This window comes from Chelonia mydas, chromosome 6, assembly GCF_015237465.2.
Source record: "Chelonia mydas isolate rCheMyd1 chromosome 6, rCheMyd1.pri.v2, whole genome shotgun sequence".
NCBI lineage: Eukaryota > Metazoa > Chordata > Testudines > Cheloniidae > Chelonia > Chelonia mydas.
In genome coordinates, this window is record NC_051246.2 from 120,691,645 (window position 1) to 120,710,704 (window position 19,060).

At 42.2% G+C, this 19,060-nt stretch overlaps 1 protein-coding gene across 6 annotated transcripts in view; it reads right to left on the reverse strand.

Moving 5' to 3' along the window:
- The window catches only part of LRRC9 (leucine rich repeat containing 9), an 86,169-nt gene that overhangs the window by 52,369 nt on the left and 14,740 nt on the right, over window positions 1–19,060 (reverse strand). For 5 of the 6 annotated variants that reach the window (XM_043548930.1, XM_043548927.1, XM_037901163.2 and 2 more), the window contains 6 exons: window positions 17,833–18,015; window positions 15,876–16,031; window positions 12,475–12,683; window positions 9,651–9,782; window positions 3,891–4,067; window positions 779–896 (listed from right to left, as the gene is read on the reverse strand). In XM_043548930.1, coding sequence (XP_043404865.1) covers window positions 779–896; window positions 3,891–4,067; window positions 9,651–9,782; window positions 12,475–12,683; window positions 15,876–16,031; window positions 17,833–18,015 — 975 coding nt within the window. The remainder of the gene's footprint in view (window positions 1–778; window positions 897–3,890; window positions 4,068–9,650; window positions 9,783–12,474; window positions 12,684–15,875; window positions 16,032–17,832; window positions 18,016–19,060) is intronic. The other variant, XM_043548931.1, reaches the window with a different exon arrangement.

Here is a 19,060-nt window from a genome sequence, read left to right on the forward strand (position 1 = left end):
ATAAAACAATCTGGTTTGGAGAAACTAAACTAACTTGTTACACTACTGGAGGCAGAAAATTTGGGAGCCTGAGCTGAAGGGCGAGACTTAGTCCTGAAGCTTCCACCAACAATGCTGGACTGCCTCCCAACTGAGTATTCGTGATGAATGAGGACAGAAGCTGTGCAATCGAAAGGGAGGGAGAGGGGAGAGAAGAAGAAGAAACAGGGAAGGCGTTGAAAAGTTGAAAAGTAGCAGCAAAGCACCGATCATTCCTGTGCCAGGAAGGGAAAAAGCAAAGAAGAAAGTGGAGACAACAAGGAGGAAGGACAAGAATAAACGCAGAAAACGAGGGGAAAGATGAGTGGGACAAAGGGCTAAGAAGAGACGAAAGAAGAGGGGAAGGTACAGCAGCACCAGTTAGGCCTTTCCGAGCTGGGTTACCAACTACTAAGGGTAAGCCTTCGTGACCCGCCGAATTGGCAGGCAGCAATCAATCCAGTATGGATCCATTTATTGCGTCTAGACTAGACGCATCAAATCGACCCCTGAGCACTCTCTGGTCGACTCCTGTACTCCAGCGCCATGAGAGGCGCAAGCAGAGTCGATGGGGGAGCGGCAGCAGTTGATTCACTGCGGTGGAGACACCACTATAAGTCAATCTAATTACGTGAACTTCAGCTGTGTTATTCACGTAGCTGAAGCTGCATAACTTAGATTGATCCCCCCCCCCCACACACACACACAATGTAGACCAGGGCTAAGTAATAAACATTCTTCTATGCAGATTTTATCTCACCTTGTGCTCTTCCATTGCCTGGAACCCATCCTCAAGCACTTGTAGCAGTTGCTTTTTCTTAACTGGCAAGTCTGGGTCAAATACATAAAAGAGACATTCCAGCATCTTCCTGTAGTTTCTTAACAAAAATAAGAAGCAGGAAAATATTTCAGTGCTTCTGTTGCAAAAATAATATGCAGCTTAAGTGGAGCATGTTCATTTTACAATGTTCACTAAGAATTAGCTGGATTGCAATTAAGGTGACTTCCACTTATTTTAAGAACTACAAATAACACTGATATTCAGTGTGCAATATCTGGTGAACATTAAAGATAAAATGCATGATAAAACAAGTGTTTTCGTCCTTTAACGCATAAGGGTGGTCTCCATTTCCGGTGCCCCCTCAAAAAAAATCTTTTTTTTTTTTTTGGCATTTCAAATATCAAGTTCTTACTTCCTTCTCTTTGCTGGAGGTCCTTGGCAACATTACTGTAGTAGCTGGGAAGGAGAGTGGATAATGGAATCCATGTGAACAAAACATCTCAAAAAACCACAGTGTCCATAAGAGAAATAACCGTTCTTTCCTCTTTGAGTGATAGTCCACGTGGACTCCACTTCTGGTGACTGGCAATCAGTGACCTCACAATCAGGATCATGACTGTAGGACAGCTTTGCCAGAATGGGCATCCTGAGGCCTCAACTAAGGAATAGCGGTGGGTGAAATCAAAGACTGATCCCTAGATAGCTGCCCTGCAAATTTCTGAAACTGATATGCTTTTCATACAATAAACATAAAAGTGCCTGAGTCCTGGTGGAGTGGGCTCTAACCTGCCTGGGTGGATCTAATCTAGCTAACTCATAGCATGATCTAATACAATTAGACATCCATGTAGACAGTCTCTGGGTATGCATTGCCTGACCTTTTACCCTATCAGCAACTGCTACAAAAAGTCTTGGGGAACTCCTGAAGGGTTTTGTTGTGTCAAGGCAATATGAAAGAGCATTAACCACATCAAGGGCGTGCAACGTTGCTTCCCTTCGTTGGGGTGAGGCTTGGGAAAGAAAACTGGTTGGTGATTCATGTGATTCAGATGACCATCTGAAATAATCTTCAGTAAAAACTGTGGGTGAGACCTAAGGATCACTGTGTCTTTATGTAACAGCGTGTAAGATGCACCAGCTATGAGGGCCTGAATCTCTCTTAACCATCACACTGATGTCATAGCAACTAAAAAAAACACATTTTAAAAGATGGATGATATAGAGAGAAAGATTCTAGGGGCTGAAAAGGAGGTCCCATTAACCCCGCTAAGACTATATAAAGGTCACAGGAAAGAGGGAGCACTCAAACTGGAGGAAGCACATGAATAAAGGGCATGAGGAACTTATCAACTGCAGGGTGGGAAAATATGGTGTGACTCTGGACAGGAAGATGGTGACCTGATATAGATACTACATGTATTCTTATGAAGCTGATGTATGGTTCTGAATGCTTAGGGACAGCAGATAGTCCAGAACAGCAGGAATTGAGTCTTCTAAAGGAGAAAGGTGGCATTCTGCTGCCCAAATAGTGCATCTCCCATTTCCTACATAAGTCAGTCTAGTGGAATCCTTTCTGCTGTGCACCAGTGTATTCTGGACGTCAGCTGTTCAGCTCCTGTTGATGGTAGTTAACCAGCCAGCTTCCATGCTGTTAGAAGCAACAATGCTGGATCCAGGGTGTGATCTGACTTTCATTCTGAGAGATCGCATTGGGTAAGTCAGGTAATACCATTGGGGGCTGAGCTGACAAGAGTCTGAGGAGATCTATGCCTCCTTTTTCTAAGTCCCAGGAGGGTGAGCTACACCGGTACTCAATCTGGGAACCATGTTCCTTCCTATCCCTTTCAGATCACTGGATGGAAGAGGACTTAGCGACTCTACCAGTCTCAGCAAACAGAAGTTTCTCTGAAGAGGGAGCCTGGGAACTTGGAGCTGAGCCACAGCTCATAAGCACAGTGATGGGGGAAGCCTGCTGAGGCCCGGTAGGCCCTTTTTCTCCGACTCTGAGGATCTTGTTGAGCACTCCAGGAGAAAAATTTAAGACGGACCTCTCTCAGTTTCTGAATTCTCTTGGCGAAGGAGCCACAGAATGAGCATCTATCAGGCATATTCTCCTCTCCAAAACAAAAAAGGCACTTAAAACACCCATCATTAAGTGGAATAGTCATATCACAGGAGGCAAGTTTTGAACTCCATGAACTTCATTTCAGTCCCAATGGCTAAACCTCAATACCAGGAAGCTCCCTAACACTAATAAAAGGTTTTTGCTCTTTCATATGTATATAGTAAGACATAAAAAAAAAAAAAAAAAAAAGACAAAAACACATTATACAAGGTCACTATCTAACTCATTTACACACACACACACACACAACACATCAGTAAAGTCACACTCTGTACAGAGAAGAGGGCACTGCAGGAGTTCCATCTTCCAGCCATGGGTTGCAAGAACAAACTGAAGTATGGGTGAGCACAAAGTCATCCAGGCTGCAGGCACTGGCCCAATGGATACTTGTTGGCTAAAATAATCCTAACTTGCATGCATGTGCGCCAGAAGTGGAATGCATATGGACAATCACTAGAGGAAGAATCACTGTTAAATTTTTAAAGCTTCAGTATCTGATCCTGCTATCACACCACACACAGAACCCGCAGTGAACTCATTTGTCAGTTATATTATCCACCCTGCAGGGAACTTCCGTATAAACCAATCTTTAGTTTCTATAATAGCCAAACCTTTCTAAAGTAAAGGCTGAAATCCACATACAAGAAATTTGGACACACCAGCACTGGAGAATACAAATCCACTGGGTGAATATGCAACCAGGTATCTGCATGTACACTACTGAGATGTGTGTTCAATACAGATGCATACATGCATGTATTTTTTTCCTCTTTTTGCACTATATCTCTGCCTTTCCTTTTAAAAAAAAAAATCTGGCCATTCACATCTACATTTAAACTGAATTCACAGCCTTACGCTGGTTTATGTGTTGCTTTGTAAAATATATCTATCACTTAAAATCACTAAGTTCATATTGCTTCACATGTAACTGCTTCACTAAATTGTCCTTAAAAATAATCTACTCACTCTGTTTCACTTAAAACTTCTTTATCCAAAAACATTTGAAACTTCTCTTCAAATATCATCCTCAGGATACGGTTGTGCACTCGAATGATGCGATTTATTTTCAGTCCTGTGATACTATATGCTTTGAAGTCCCAGGCACAAAATCGTGATAGAATTAAATCATAGCAGGAATTAAACCTGTGTCCAGGAATGAACCATGGAGATCAATGAATTAATAACATTTTCTTCATTTTTTTAAACTTTTTTTTTTTGCAACCAGAACCTGGTTTTTCTTCAGTTTTCAAATGAAGGGAAAGAAAAATAAATGACATTTTGGGGTAGTTTCTTTTTCTTTTATACTTTTAGAAAATATCTCTTTTCAACTAGAGATGGATGACCTTGTGTTACCTCATTTTGAACATTACAGATTATATTTGGCAGCAAATACTAATGTTAATGAGTTTGTGATCCACCACGTTTCTCTCCTGCCTCTAGGATTCCACGTTGCATCGCAGATTCCATAAAGTCCTCCCCACATGCTTATGGCCACAGCTTTAGGCTTCTTGTCTGGAACACTGCCACATCCTGTTTGCCTCATGCAAGTGAGTAATTCTAGTGGAGTCAATGGGATGACTTGCATAAAGTGAGCATGGTGAACGTGGACCTATATTACTACACCAAAACATTAAAAGAGGAACGACAATCCAGCAGTAAGGGCACTAGCCTAGGACCCAGGAGATCTGGGACCACTTCCCTACTCTCCTACAGCCTTCCAAGGCAACCACTGAGGCTCAGTTCTCCACCAATAAAATGGAATAATTGCACGTCCATGCCTCACTGGGGTGTTGTGAAGATAAATACATTAAAGACTGAAGTGCTCAGATACTACAGTAATGGGGCCATATCAACAGCTTCGACAGACAGCTAAAATACAGTTCTTAAAATAAGTCTATTATGGAAATGTAGCGGTTTCCCAAAAGCAGAGAAAACCAAACTGAAAACCAAATACTCTTTTCAATAATCAGAGGACAATTTTCTAGAAAAAGACAAACAACAAATGCAGATCGACTTGCAATGAATAAAAACACTGCTCTTTCTCTGAAGGACAGCTCACCTTAAGTGATCACTCTGGTTACAGTATGTATGGTAACACTCATTGTTTCATGTTCTCTATGTATATAAATCTCCCCACTGTATTTTCCATTGAATGCATCCAATGAAGTGAACTGTAGCTCACAAAAGCTTATGCTCAAATAAATTGGTTAGTCTCTAAGGTGCCACAAGTACTCCTTTTCTTTTTGCGAATACAGACTAACACGGCTGCTACTCTGAAACCTGTGCTAAGACCCTGATTCAAACATTGGATTCATTTAGCATTTCTCCTTGTCAATATTAAAAATCCTTGGCTTGAAAAAGCAGCTTTAAAATAAAATTAATTAAATAAAATGACAATACTAACAAAGAACGCTGTTTATAAGGAAAGTACAGAGAGAACCTCTGAGCACATCGCACCCGGCAGCACTTTAGCAGACATATCTGAACATAAGAGAAAGGCACAGCTGAGGTGGACAAGCTTGGAATACTCAAGCAGAAAACTGTCCTTGAAATAATGCCAACCTAAATTTGAGTCTCCCCTCAACAAAGTGTCAAGGTTATTTATACTGAGATCATGTAAACAACCTTTAATGCTTCTTTACAACAAGTAGTAAAGCTATCCAGGAGCTCGCTGTCACTGCTGCCACAGTAGTTAAAATAGCTATTAGTCATTTCAGATTTCCATATTCCTTTTTTATCTATCATCTTATTTTATAAAGAATTTCCTGGATGTGAAAAAATATAAAAAAAAATAGCAAATAATTAGTCTACAGAGGAATCAAAGTCTTGATAGAATATACTATACAAATAATGGAATATTTATCTTCTACTGTGCCTAAGTATTACTATGGACCCAACACAGCTCCCATTGAAATGAATGGCAAAACTTCAACTGACTTCAATGAGGCCCCAAACATCTAGCGTTGCATTTGGTCCAAAGAACTTACCTAAAAGTTAATAGAAAAGGAGTACTTGTGGCACCTTAGAGACTAACCAGTTTATTTGAGCATGAGCTTTCGTGAGCTACAGCTCACTTCATCGGATGCATAGCATATCGTGGAAACTTCTGCAGTTTCCACGATATGCTATGCATCCGATGAAGTGAGCTGTAGCTCACGAAAGCTCATGCTCAAATAAACTGGTTAGTCTCTAAGGTGCCACAAGTACTCCTTTTCTTTTTACGAATACAGACTAACACGGCTGTTACTCTGAAACCTAAAAGTTAATGGAATCCTTAGACATTTTATGCCTTTACATCAGGCATCAATGGAGTGAATGTTAATTAAAATAACTATTGAACAAATTACAAAAACGGTCACATTTCAGTTTTAGATATACTAAGAAGACCCCAACCCCCACAATAAAAGATCTATTTTTTTCCAAAATATTTGTGTACTTTTTGATAGTCATGATTATAGCTACTGGAACATTTTATTAAATAAAGGACTAATTTATTTTTTTTTAATTACTGAATTTCTTTTGAAGAATGTTTTATAGAACAAACGTCTTCTTTCATTTTGAGCGCTCCCTGCATTTTAAAGAATATCACTGGTACCAGAGCGAGAGAGTATTTTTGTATTTTTATGAGAGGGTGGTGTGGCCCAGTGGACAGAACAGTATGGGGTCTATTCCCAGCTTTGCCACTGGTCTGCTGGATGACCTTGGACAATCACTACCTCTCTCTGTGGCTTGGTTTCCCCATCGGTAAAATGCTGAATAATTATATTTACCTCCTTTGTAAAGTGCTTTGAGCTCTACTGATGGTTTATTATACCTTATATACCACAATAAATAGATGATAAAATTGTATACTTCAGGATATAAGGCAATAAATAACTTGAGGGTTAGGAAGTAAATTCTTCCACAAGCCCATTATTCTATAAGTCTATATTAGAGTTTCTTGCACCTTTCCCTAAAGGTGAGCAGGGTGACTATGCATTCCCTGCATGCAGCACTGATGGGCTCTGTGTTAGTTTCATATAGGGCAGGGTAGAGAGATATGGAAATGGGCAGATCCAAAGGTCAAACTTCTGTATGAGTCCAGATAGCTCACTACTCTTGCTCAATCCGTGAATAGCATTTATAGAAGGGCTGTGTGCCCACTCCATGCTCTGCCCATGGGTTAGATACTGATTCCATTTCTCTCTAAGCTCCTATGTAGTTCTCCCGTACAAAGCCGGGGTCATGAATTTAACCACCAGGACTAAGTTTATCCATATCATAAGCACGTAGTACTCCCAGTGAATGTCAATGAGAGTCATGCCTACTTAGGCCAAGGCCAGATTTAGCCCTACACATGTTTCTGAAGAAAACAGTTCCTTCAGAGAATTTCAGGTCACAATGTATTAACTGGGGGTTTTTTTTGTTTCTTTTGGGGGGGGGCAGGGGAGGCTTGTTAAAATTCACTAACTCTGAATGGTAAGAACAGAAAATTTATCAATAATTTCCCTTCTGCTAGCAGAATCTCCCACATCCTTGACATCTCAGCTACTCTCCTCTCTCTGCAGCTCATGGAGGCAGATCAAAGTTTAGAAGCCATGTGAACTGGCCAGGCCCCTCAGCTCCTGCTTGCTTCCAGAGGAGTTATTCCCAAGATGTTAAAAATGCGTAACTTCAGCACATAGTACTGGGGTTCTTATTCCCTCTCAGTTGTTCACATATGTGACTGTGGTTGTGTTGTCTGACTAAATCAGCAAGCGGTTCCTCTCTAGGCTGGACAGAAACCTTCATAGCACCAGCTTGACTGCTCTTAGTTCTAGGAGGTTTATGCTGTGGGTCCTCTCCTCCAAGTTCCAGAAGCCTTGAGCTGTTTGGGACCCTAGATATGTTTCCCAGCTCTCTAGATTGAAGTCAGTTATGGGGATCAGGGGATCTGGAAGGCATAAGGAATGCCCTGAGCTGATCACCACTTTAAGAAGTTGATCACCTGTGCCAGGATCCTCATTTGATCTTTCATGTACTCAGGGATGTGGTCCCATACCATTAAGATGAAGCCCTTGAAGGCACACGATGAGTGATTGTGTCCATGGGGCGATCCCTATGCACAATACTAGGAGGCCTAGTAGTTGAAGGCTCACTGTGATCGTGGGCCTCTTGCAGTTCCAAAACAATGCAAGGAGGTCTTGAACCTTCTGGAACCTCTCGAGAGATGGATATATCCTTGCTATCAAGGTGTCTATGTCTGCTCCTAAGTAAGTGTTTGGGTGGATGAAATCAAGGTGTTTTTCTAGATGTTAATAATAAAACCATGCATCTGCAGGAGAGTCAAAGTCAGAAACATAGTTGTTTGTGCCATTACAGGGGATGGAGCTCTGATAAAAATGTCTTCCAGGAAGGGGTATAGATAGCTCTCCCATGTTCTGAGTCTGGCTATGATTATCACCAAATCTTTGTAAAGACCTGGGGATTGAGGGTAAGCATAGTAGGAGTGCCTGATATTGATAATGCTTTCTGCTGTAGGCAATTAGGAACCTGCAATGGCATGTTCTGATCAGGATATGTAGGTATGCATCTCTGAGATCCACAGAAGACAGAAAATCCCTCTGGGACAGGGATGACACTATAGAAGTCAGGGTCTTCAGCCAGAACTTCATTTTCTTCATCCATTTGTTGAGCCTTCTGAGATCTAGAATGGCTCGGATTCCCCCTGTATGCTCCTAAAGCAGGGGTTCTCAAACTTCATTGCACCTTGACCCTCTTCTGACAATAAAAATTATTATATGACCCCAGTTGGGTGGACCAAAGACAAAGCCCAAGGTCTTCTCCCCCAGGCAGGGGGGCCTGTAACCTGAGCTCCACCACTCAGGGTGGAAGCCCTTAGGCTTCGGCTTCAGCCCTGGGTGGTGGGGCTCAGGCTTCCGCTTCATCCCCAGCAAGTCTAATGCCAGTTCTGGCAACCCCATGAAAACAGGGTCCCGACCCACGGTTTGAGAACCGCTGTTCTAAATGATAGAGAAGATGGAGCAGAACTCTGAGAATCTTTCTTGTGAGGGAATGCTCTATATCACTCCCATACCCAGGAGGCGAGAAATCTAGTTCTAGCTTAGACTGTGCTTTACGGGGTCATTTGAGATGGGGGACTGGATGAAAAACGGATGGGGTGGAGCCCGTAACTCAAGGGAATATCCCTCACTCACTAGTCCATGAGCGAAGCAACACATTCCTCCAGGAACTGGGAAATCCTGACTCCAAGCTTCCATTCTGGGGGGAGACCTAGGTGGTCTTTGTCATAAAGAGGCTTTGGGAGCAGCAGGATTCTCCTGGGGCTTTCTTCCAAGCCATGGTTCCACAGCTTTCATCTGGAGAGCCTGCTGTCTCTTTGCTGGTATTTCTGTAAGGATGAGGTCCGAAAGGAATGCCTTTGTGCGAAGGCCAGTCTGTACTCTCTTTCTCAAAGGCATGGTGCGGCATCAGAAGGGACTGTTAGATTTTGAAGCATTGTCTACTAGCTTGTTCAGATGTGAAGGAGGGAGCTATGAAAGCTGCCGCCTTCCACAGGCAGCCACAGAGGCAGAGAAACTGGAAGCAAGCAGGAGCAGAGTGGGTATGGCCAAACCATGTCATTTCAAAACTCTGATCTGCCTCTATGAGCTGCAGAGAGAGGAGATCAGCCCAAGTATCAAGAATTGTGGGTGGCATTGGACCGCAGAAACAGGGTTTAAAATGTAATGTCTAAAATAACTTTACCAAGAATCACTTGGTGAGCCTTCTTCAAAGCGAGTGTTGCCCACTGTTTCCAATTCAGTCACCAAGAACTGCACTACTAAGCTATTGCTTTTCTTCTTTTTTTTAACTTCCATCTGGTAAATTTTCTCAATTCTGCAACAGAAACAACATGGTAAATTTTGGTGGGAATATAATAAATGCTAAGGACAGACACAAAATTCATCTTGCTTTTTTTATAGCAAATTCAGAAAAAAATAATAGGGATTGAGATGGCTTTTTATGGACTTATTCTGTTCTACATATAAGAACTTGGAGCCACATTCTTTAGTTTTCTTTCCACTTATTTTTCTTAAAAATTATAAGTGAATTGGATGTTTGTGAATGGTGCTGGCTTTGGGTGAGGACCTGCAGTGATCAACAAGACAGCTACAGCATAGGCATCTTCAGGAAAGCTTCCCTCACTCCACCCCCAACATTCACTTGAGGGATCATCTGTAGGAGTAAAAGAGAGGTTTAGTTTCTCTGAAGTACTGAAAATGATGCTAGTCTGAAGTGCTGCCGCAAAACGAGCATTGGTAGCTCCAGGGGTGACTTAAGCCCAGGCTTGATATAGGTGGCTACTCAGGACATTTCAGGTTGCAATATATTCAACCCCTCCCCACTCCCAACTCCTTCAGTTGTTTCATTACTTAACTGACACAGTAGAAGTGTGCATGCTTCTCCCCCCTTCTCATTGACAGGCATCCAGGACTCTCCCTCTGGAAACCACCTCCTGCTCACCAGTTAAAAAACCTGGCATGATCTGGTTCTCTTTTAGGTCTGATGCACCACAGAATTTTTTGTCAACCCACTTTTCATTGTACCCTGGGATGGGGTAAGAGCCCAAGACACCAAAGCACATAAAGCAAGCGCTGGCTAAACTGAAGGATCAATGATAGATCTAAGGACCACTGTCTTGTAGAACACCATAGAATATAATAAAAAGCTTTCTACTATTGTTAAGCTAGCAATCCAAATTCTCTTTTGGTAACAAACATTCCTTTCTAAATAGTCACGAGGTATCAGATTTCAAAAACCAGTTAACTCTCATTTTTTATTTTCCCACTTGAAATCTAATATGATTTTAGTACCAACTATCTGAAGAATCCCTAGAACTAAAAATTCAATGCTTTATTAGCATCTCAAATCTTGGAATATCAGCTTCCAAATCTTAAGGGATGAAATTCATCCCTGTGCAAAGGCCTCGCATAAGCCCTATAGCACCACTTCAATCTCACTTAAGGCCTATTTTGAGGGGTTGAGCCGTGCATAGATCTCGTGCTCAGGAATGAATTTCACCCATAAAGCACTCATCTCTAACTAAAGAACGTCAAGAAAAAGCAGTTGCTAAAGTTATGCTGGAATTCCTATGGTAATCAGACTGGCATGAATTTTTAAAATTTGACAAATACCTCTGGACTTGCCAGGGCATTTTGCTGGATCAATACATGTTTTCAAGACCTGTAAACTTTTCCATTCACTAGTCCTACATGGCTAAGAAATTTTGGTTCTAGACATTTTTGTTCAATCCTTGTCCTATCTTTGAGACTGCTAATAATTTTTTTAAATAAGGACACCTGTCTACTAGGAAGTAGATTGAATCCAGCAACTCTCAGTTCACATAGGGTAGTTAACAGCCATTTTAATGACTTATTATTCACTTTATTTCTATGAGATGTTCTTGGGACTTGTGGCACATGAGGCAATGTGTCCAGTGACACATTTCTTGCTCCATTGTAGTCTGTTTCCATGACAGCAGCATCTCTCTCAATGGTTTTTTTTATGTCACCTGTTGTCATCCTCTTTTTCATCTTCTGCCAAGTAGTGTCCAGTCAAGGGTTGGTCTAGAAACACCCTTTTTTGACATCCGTATATGCCCAAACCACTTCAGCCTTCTTTCTTGAATCACAGTCTCTGCAGTCTGTTGGCCAGTTCTTTGTATATCAGCAGCATTGGTTACTTTATCGCACAAGTGAACACCAAGTATTTTCAGCAAGCCAAGAAGGCTGAATGCATTAAATTTCCTGCTGTGGGCTTCTAGCATTTGCCAAAATTCAGTATCACATGTAAAGTCAAGAGCTTGAATTTTTCTTTTACTCCACTTAAGTCCTATATCTTCCTTTGATGTTGCTTTTTGCATCACCTAATCCATCACAATGCCGAAAAGATGATGAAACTCTGTTGCATGCCAGTAATATCAACCTAATCAGTCTCTCCATTTTCTGTCCTTATGCAGTAGTTTGAACTTTCACATGGCATCTCGACCAGTGACATTACCTTTCTAGGAAGCCCATATCGTTGCAAGATCTTCAATAGTGACTCCATGAATGCAGGTGAAAGTTTTGGTGAAATCTATGAAGTTCAAGACTAATTGTCTGTAGGCAAGCCCTTTCTCAATCAATCATCTCAAGATAAAGATGTGATCTACACTTTTTTTTTTTTAATCTAAAGCCTGCTTGCTTATTATTTCAGTACTTCATCTATGCCCAGGTTAATTCTGTTCAACTTTTCTGTGTTCTAAAGTAGTTTTTTCCTTGCCAGTTATCACACACCCTTAAGTTGCCTTTCTTTGATATTTTATAAAATACATCTTTCTTCCAGTCCTCTGGACAGAACTCTTTCTCCCAAACTATATTAACAAAATTAATGACTTTTGGAATACTATCAGTTTGGACCTCAGCTGAAATAAATGTAACACAGGCTACAAATCCTATTATCAGTCCCTTAAATTACCAAGCCCCATTGCAATGAATTGGAATGTATACATATTTCAAATTGCAGCTTTTATACAATTCACTAAACATACTCATCTAATTTTCTGTTCCAGAATGTTATCCTTTCCCTCAGTGCATCTAATTTCAGAAGGAACTTCCTCTCAAGACTTGACTCCTCACTGGCTTCATCTGTGTTCTCACCATCTTCAATTGATTTTTCAATTTCCAGCCTTTTACTCTTAATAGATTTGTTATTCTGTATTTTGCCTGATGTCTGCAGCTCTGTCAGTTCATGTTCCAGCTGTTAAAAAGAATGCATCGGATTCAAAGGCAATAGGTGAAGTTTTGGTAGAATTTCTTTTTCCACAGAAGATGTCTTCTAACTATATACTATAAAGTGACCATGAAAATATTTACCAGAAAACTAATTTAATAAAACAGTAATTTTCTTGATTTTTTCCTGACAATAGAATCATCTTGTTTATTTAGTTAAATAATTCTGCAATTTGTAACAAGTTACTTAAAAACTTGACAAACGTGGAACAAATAAAAACATGTACTGAACACGGCTTCAGTTATGATATATCCTGCAAAGTGGAAACTTCCACTCTTTTAGAACTAAATACATTTCTATGGCTTGTAGTAGCTTATATTATGATCAAGAATATGAAATAATGATTTCCTGATAGAAATTCAAATTTAAACACAGTAGTCTTTCTCCTTTTGCTTCCTGGATATCTTCAGCTGTCATGGACCTTTATCCCCTTATATTTTCATGGCTATGAGGTTTTTATATGAATTTGATACTCATGAATATGAGAGACTACCAGCACAACCTAAAGTTAGGCATGGTGAGGGCAGGCACTGTATAAGTTTCCCCACTTAGGGCTTGAAACTGCAGTACATAGAGGAAGGTGCAGAAGGGATATGCTCAGCAGGGGTACAGACAACAACTGCATGTTATATTAAAAGATAAACCATGCTCTGAACTTTGAGCTAGCATCTGCATCCACAAGCTCTTTGTCATGGGTGCTCAGCACCGACATTGAAGAATGGGTTGAAGAAATGAGGACAGGTTTACTCTGGAGCAAAGGGGCCAACCTCAGCTCTACAGCATAGTAATGAGGTGCTCAGTAGCCATCACCTTAGGGGAAAAAAGCCAGTACTTCAGCAGAAGTGAAGCCAGGGTTACACTGCTCCCTTACCGACCAAGATGACAAATAGCTCAGCTCTGACCTGAACAGACTCATTGACTTTTCTAATGCACCCAGGGTGAAATCTTGGCCTTGTTCATTTCAAGGAGGCCAGGCTCTCATCCCTCTCACTACCCCCATCCAGGATTGAACCCTTAGCACTACAATGCTGACATACAACTCCCTTGCTATTGCAATTTAGGATTTCTTTTGAGCAGCACCGTAACTGAGATTTAGGTAAATTCATCTTAAGTAGAATTGCAAGGTGTCTGGTTTTCGACCAGAACGCCTGGTCGAAAAGGGACCCTGTCGGCTCCGGTCAGCACCGGTCGGTGACACAGCAGGGCTAAGGCAGCCTCCCTGCCTGCCGTGCCTCTGTGCAACTCCCAGAAGTAGCGGCATGTCCCCCCTCCATCTCCTAGGCATAGGGGCAGCCGGGGGCTCCACGTGCTGCTCCCACCCCAAGTGCTGGCTCCTCAGCTCCCATTGGCCAGGAACCGCAGCCAATGGGAGCTGCAGGGGCAGCAGCTGTGGATGGGGCAGCATGCAGAGCTGCCTGGCCGCACCTCTGTGTAGGAGCCGGAAGGGGTACATGCCGCTGCTTCTGGGAGCTGCCTGAGGTAAGCACTGCCTGGTACCTGCACCCTTCACCCTCTCTCATGCCCCAACCCCCTTCTGCCACCCTGTTCCCCCCCACAAACCCAAATTCCCTCCCAAAGACCACACCCCCTCCCGCACCCCAACCCCCTGCCCCGATCCCCCTCCTACCCTCCGAACCCCTTGGCCCCAGCCCGGAGCACCCTCCTGCACCCAAAACCTCTCAGCCCCAGCCCCACCCCAGAGCCCACACCCCCAGCCAGAGCCTCACTCCCACACCGCAACCCTCTGTCCCAGCCCAGAGCCTCCTCCTGTACCCAAAATCCCTCATCCCCGGCCCCACACTGGAGACCACACCCCCAGCTGGAGCCTCACCCCCCCACTTCCCAACCCCCTGCCTCAGCGTGGACCCCCCTCCTGCACCCCAAAACCCTCATTTCTGGCTCCACACTGGAACCTGCACACCCAGCCCAGAGCCCATACCCCCTCCCACTCCCCAACCCCCTGCATCAGCCAGTAGCCCCCTCCCATACTTTGAACACCCTGGCTCCACCCCGCAGCCCAGAACTCCTCCTGCAGCCCAAATCCCTCATTCCTGCCCCCACACCAGAGCCTGCACCACCAACCAGAGCCCTCACCCCCTTCCACTTCCCTCCCCACTGCCTCAGCCCAAAGCCCCTTCCTGCACCCTGAACTCCTCATTGCTGGCTCCACCCCAGAGTCCGCACCCCCAAGCTCACACCCCCAGCCGAACCCTCACTCCTTCCCACATCCCAACTCCCTGAGCGAGCCCAGTGAAAATGAGCGAGTGAGTGAGGGTGGGGGAGAGCGAGCGACAGAGGAAGGGGGGGAATGGAGTGAGTGGGGGCAGGGCCTCGGAGAAGGGCGGGGCCAGAGAGGAGGGGCGGGGAAAGGGTGTTCAATTTTGTGAGAGTAGAAAGTTGGCAACCCTAAGTGAAATTCACACCTGTATTGCAGGATGGCAAATGTGTCACTTAAGTAAAACTGAGGCCTCAACAGGGTTTGAGTAAGAGGTAATTACTTCACAGGCTTTGTGCTGGCCCTCTGTAGTGCACCTGTAGTGCAGAAAATGGTAGAAAAATAAAGGGTCCATAAATCCTCTAGAAATGAAAATATTTTACCCTTCATTTCTAATATTAATTTACCAAGCATTTCAGGCTTAAATTGTACAGTGATTTCATCTTGAGTTGGGAGCAGGGAAGTGGCTAGACTCTAGAACTGAAATATCCCCCCTCTCCTTCTGGAAGGGGGAAAAACACTAACAGTGACATGGCCGTAGGGCCAAGCCAGGAAGAGGACCCTGCAGTACTTGGATTGAGGTGGGTCTGCAGGGGGTGATGACGATAGACGAGGCATCAACTTGCGACACAAGTAATTTATTTTAAACAGAGCTTAGGCATCTGAATAAACGCTGGGTTGTTGTTTTTTGTTTTTTTTGGTTTTTTTTAAGGTAAGTTTTCCGTTGACTTCAATCAGTTGATCAGCCCCTAAGAACTTTGGGCTATATTCTGCACTCAGTTACATTGTCCAACCCAAATGGGTACATCTGAAGGCACGATTTAGCTAAATAAGTCTATAAAAGAATTTCTTCATCCAAACTCATATCTCCTCCCATGATAGACATTAAAATTTCTTTCAAAGGATACATTGTTTTCTTGATATTTTCAACTATTTAAACTTACATGTTTTATGTTGCACTTGAACAATTTTATTCGATCTTCTGGCAATTTTTGCAATTTGCATTTTCTTTCTTTCAGCTTTTCAAGCTCCTCATTGAGCTGCCTATGAACACTCTTTACGCGCATGTTATAGTACATTATCTTTTTCATCACTGTAGCCTTCAAGTGTCAGGAAAACAGGAAAAGTTATTCATCAGAATAATGTCAGCAAAATATAACTGTTCCTACAGGCTGTTTTCTAATAATTCAGCAACCTTGTGACATTAAATTTTATATTTAAGTTTGGCTCAAATTTTAAACTGTCACTTCTGGAATTGTATACTAGATTTTTATGGTGTTGTAAGGGCTTCATTCATTTCATTTTGAGGGGTTTGTTTTCAATCTCTTTGTGATGTTCCCAGTCCACTTAGATAAGAACATAAGAATGGCCCTACTGGGTCAGACCAAGGGTCCATCTAGCCCAGTATCCTGTCTTCTTACAGTGGCCGGTGCCAGGTGCCCCAGAGGGAATGAACAGAACAGGTAATCATCAAGTGATCCATGTAGTATTGTTTCAAATAGCACTACATTAATGCACATTAGGGAATCTTTAGCATGCACCAACAGGGTCTAAATGGATCAATTAATGCACAACATGTTTGTGCATTTTAGAAATGCACACCCTGTAGTCCACGTCCGCTCCTTGTAGACAAGCCCTTAGATACAATTAACCATTTCTAGTGTTTTTCCAATGTTTATTGGATAAACACTGATTTCATTTTTGTAATATCAGGGACATTTTATCAGTGTTTATTGGTTACAACTGAAAAATCAGAAGCCCTAGGTATTGTATACTGCTAGGCTTAGCAGAGTTCAATTTTTACTTTATGATTTCAACAATAATTATTTTTTCTATTTTTATCAATTTAAAGTTTCTCAGTTGCAGACAATAGTGGGGTCAGACAATAGTTATTTAATGATATATGCTGAGATTCAAAAAGTTAAAGCTTTATAACCATTAAAACACAAGTGGTCAACATCATGTCAAAATATACAAAGTAAATATCCTTAAAATCAAACTCTAAGTTCCTCAAGCAGCATTTTTCGAATTTTGTCTATCTGTAATTTTTCGTTATCAATGGAAATATTTTTCACCTGTGTGTGTGTGTATGGTATAATTGACATTTACCAATAAAAACCTAATCCTTCCAAGCCTATATATTGCACATTGGATGATTTGTCTTCGTTAAAATATTATCGTTGTTTAAGAATGTTTAAAAAAATAAAATATAAAATATGAATACATGGAAACTGTATATGAGAATACTAGTAAGCTTTTTTATTTTTAAAACAAAGTTATGCTTGATTTTCAGTTAACTTGCTTGTAGTTATTGCTATTCTATGAACCGTAATCTGTTTACAGAATACCTATCTAAAGGCAGTCTTTGCATTCTGTAATAGATCCTTTAAATAATGAAAAATATATTTTAAAAGGACTTGCAATCAGTTTTCAAAGGGAGGGAATGACTTCTTTCAATACAACAACACTGCCTCTCACCAACAAAGAAAGGTGGCCAATAAGGCAAACCCCAAGCATTCAAAAATCATGAGTTGGGCCTCCCAAAATCAGGAGATTTTAAAAGTAATAATAAAGATTGAGCTAGTTTTATTTGCTTTCAGGTTTTGAGCCTTTAGGTTTCACGTTTCCAAGTTTTTCTCCGCATGTGGAGTAGAAACTTACTTTTTTTAATTAACGCTGAGATTCTTTAATAATCAATCACCAGATATTGTGAGACTCATGATAAAAATCACAAAAGTTGGCAACACTGCACGGTATTAGTTTTAACATAAGCACTTCAATTTTGTTGGCTGAAAGACAGATCTTGGGCAGTGAAGGTGTGTTACCAAAAACTGATAAATAAAGAGGAAAAGAGGTCATAATATTGCTGGCATAGCTATGTGGTGAAAATCTTATCCTTACCTCTGCCAGGACCTTGATTTGCTTTTGACACACATTATATGTGTCCAGCCTTTGAAGCTGAGGCATATGATACAGCACATGTGTAGCATAATTACAGAGAAGACAAATAGGGTTGGGGTCATACTGAGGATCATTCAGACTCAAATCTTTTAAATGTGGTAGGCTTGCTAAATTAGAGAGTTCCTGGAAAAACAATGAAAATAGTAAATCAACAACATGTTGGTGGTCCTTATTTCAAAAAGTCTGCATTTCAGCATGAAGGCAGGACATTACTTTTAATTATTAAGAGGATATATGCAACAGCAGAGGGGGCAAAATCAAGCAGATCTGGGGTAGTATTAAAGGCAGGAGTACCATTGTCCTCTTCCCCCAGTCCCGGAGAAGCAACCCTGCAGGGAGTCTATTGGGAGCCAGCTCCATACAGCGGAGAGAGACAAGAAGAAACTGTGGAGTGGTCACTCTCTCTGGCAGCATATCCCCCAAACCTGTGAATTTTAGCAGGGAATAGCTAACCCTGTAACAATAACTTACCTGTTTTCCCCTTGGTGTTGTGAAGTCACCTACCTAGGATCTTCAGTGGGGGGGGAGGGGGGAGGGCACACAGTTGTGACCCCTGGTGGACAAACTCCAAGCCCTAGCAGGCTGCCCCATCCCCTCCACAAAGAAGCAAGTTCTCTATTTCTTGGGATTAGCGAGGTACTGTCAGCGATTCATTCCAAACTTCACTACCATTGCTGCCCCTTTGACAAACTTGCTCAAAGACCTGCACCCAAAAGGGTCCATTGGACCAAAAACTATGACAAAATATTTAGAACACTACAAGACCAGCTGATCCAGGAACCAGTGCTATTCCACTCAGATTTCTCAAAGCTCATTCTCCTGCAAACAGACATGTCTGAGGTCATACTTGGAACTGCTATCTCAAGATGGAGAGGAAGCTTAAAAGCGAGCAACTCAGCTCAGAACAGGGAGGAAGTCAGACCTACCCTAAGGGCTTCTGAACAACAGTGCCAAAAAAGCCTCCCTGAGAGACAGAAGACTGCCTGCTCAGCCCAGTTGGAGCTGAAGGTTTAGTTGTCTTTTCTTTCGCTATCTTATATTGGACTTGGAGACACTGGGGGAGACGGATGGTAGGAAGTGACCCAGGGAGGCAGCTTTGGGTGCACGCCAGAGTACCTGACACTGTTGTCTCTCATAGGGCCCTTATTGGAGCCTGGTGGAGTGGGAG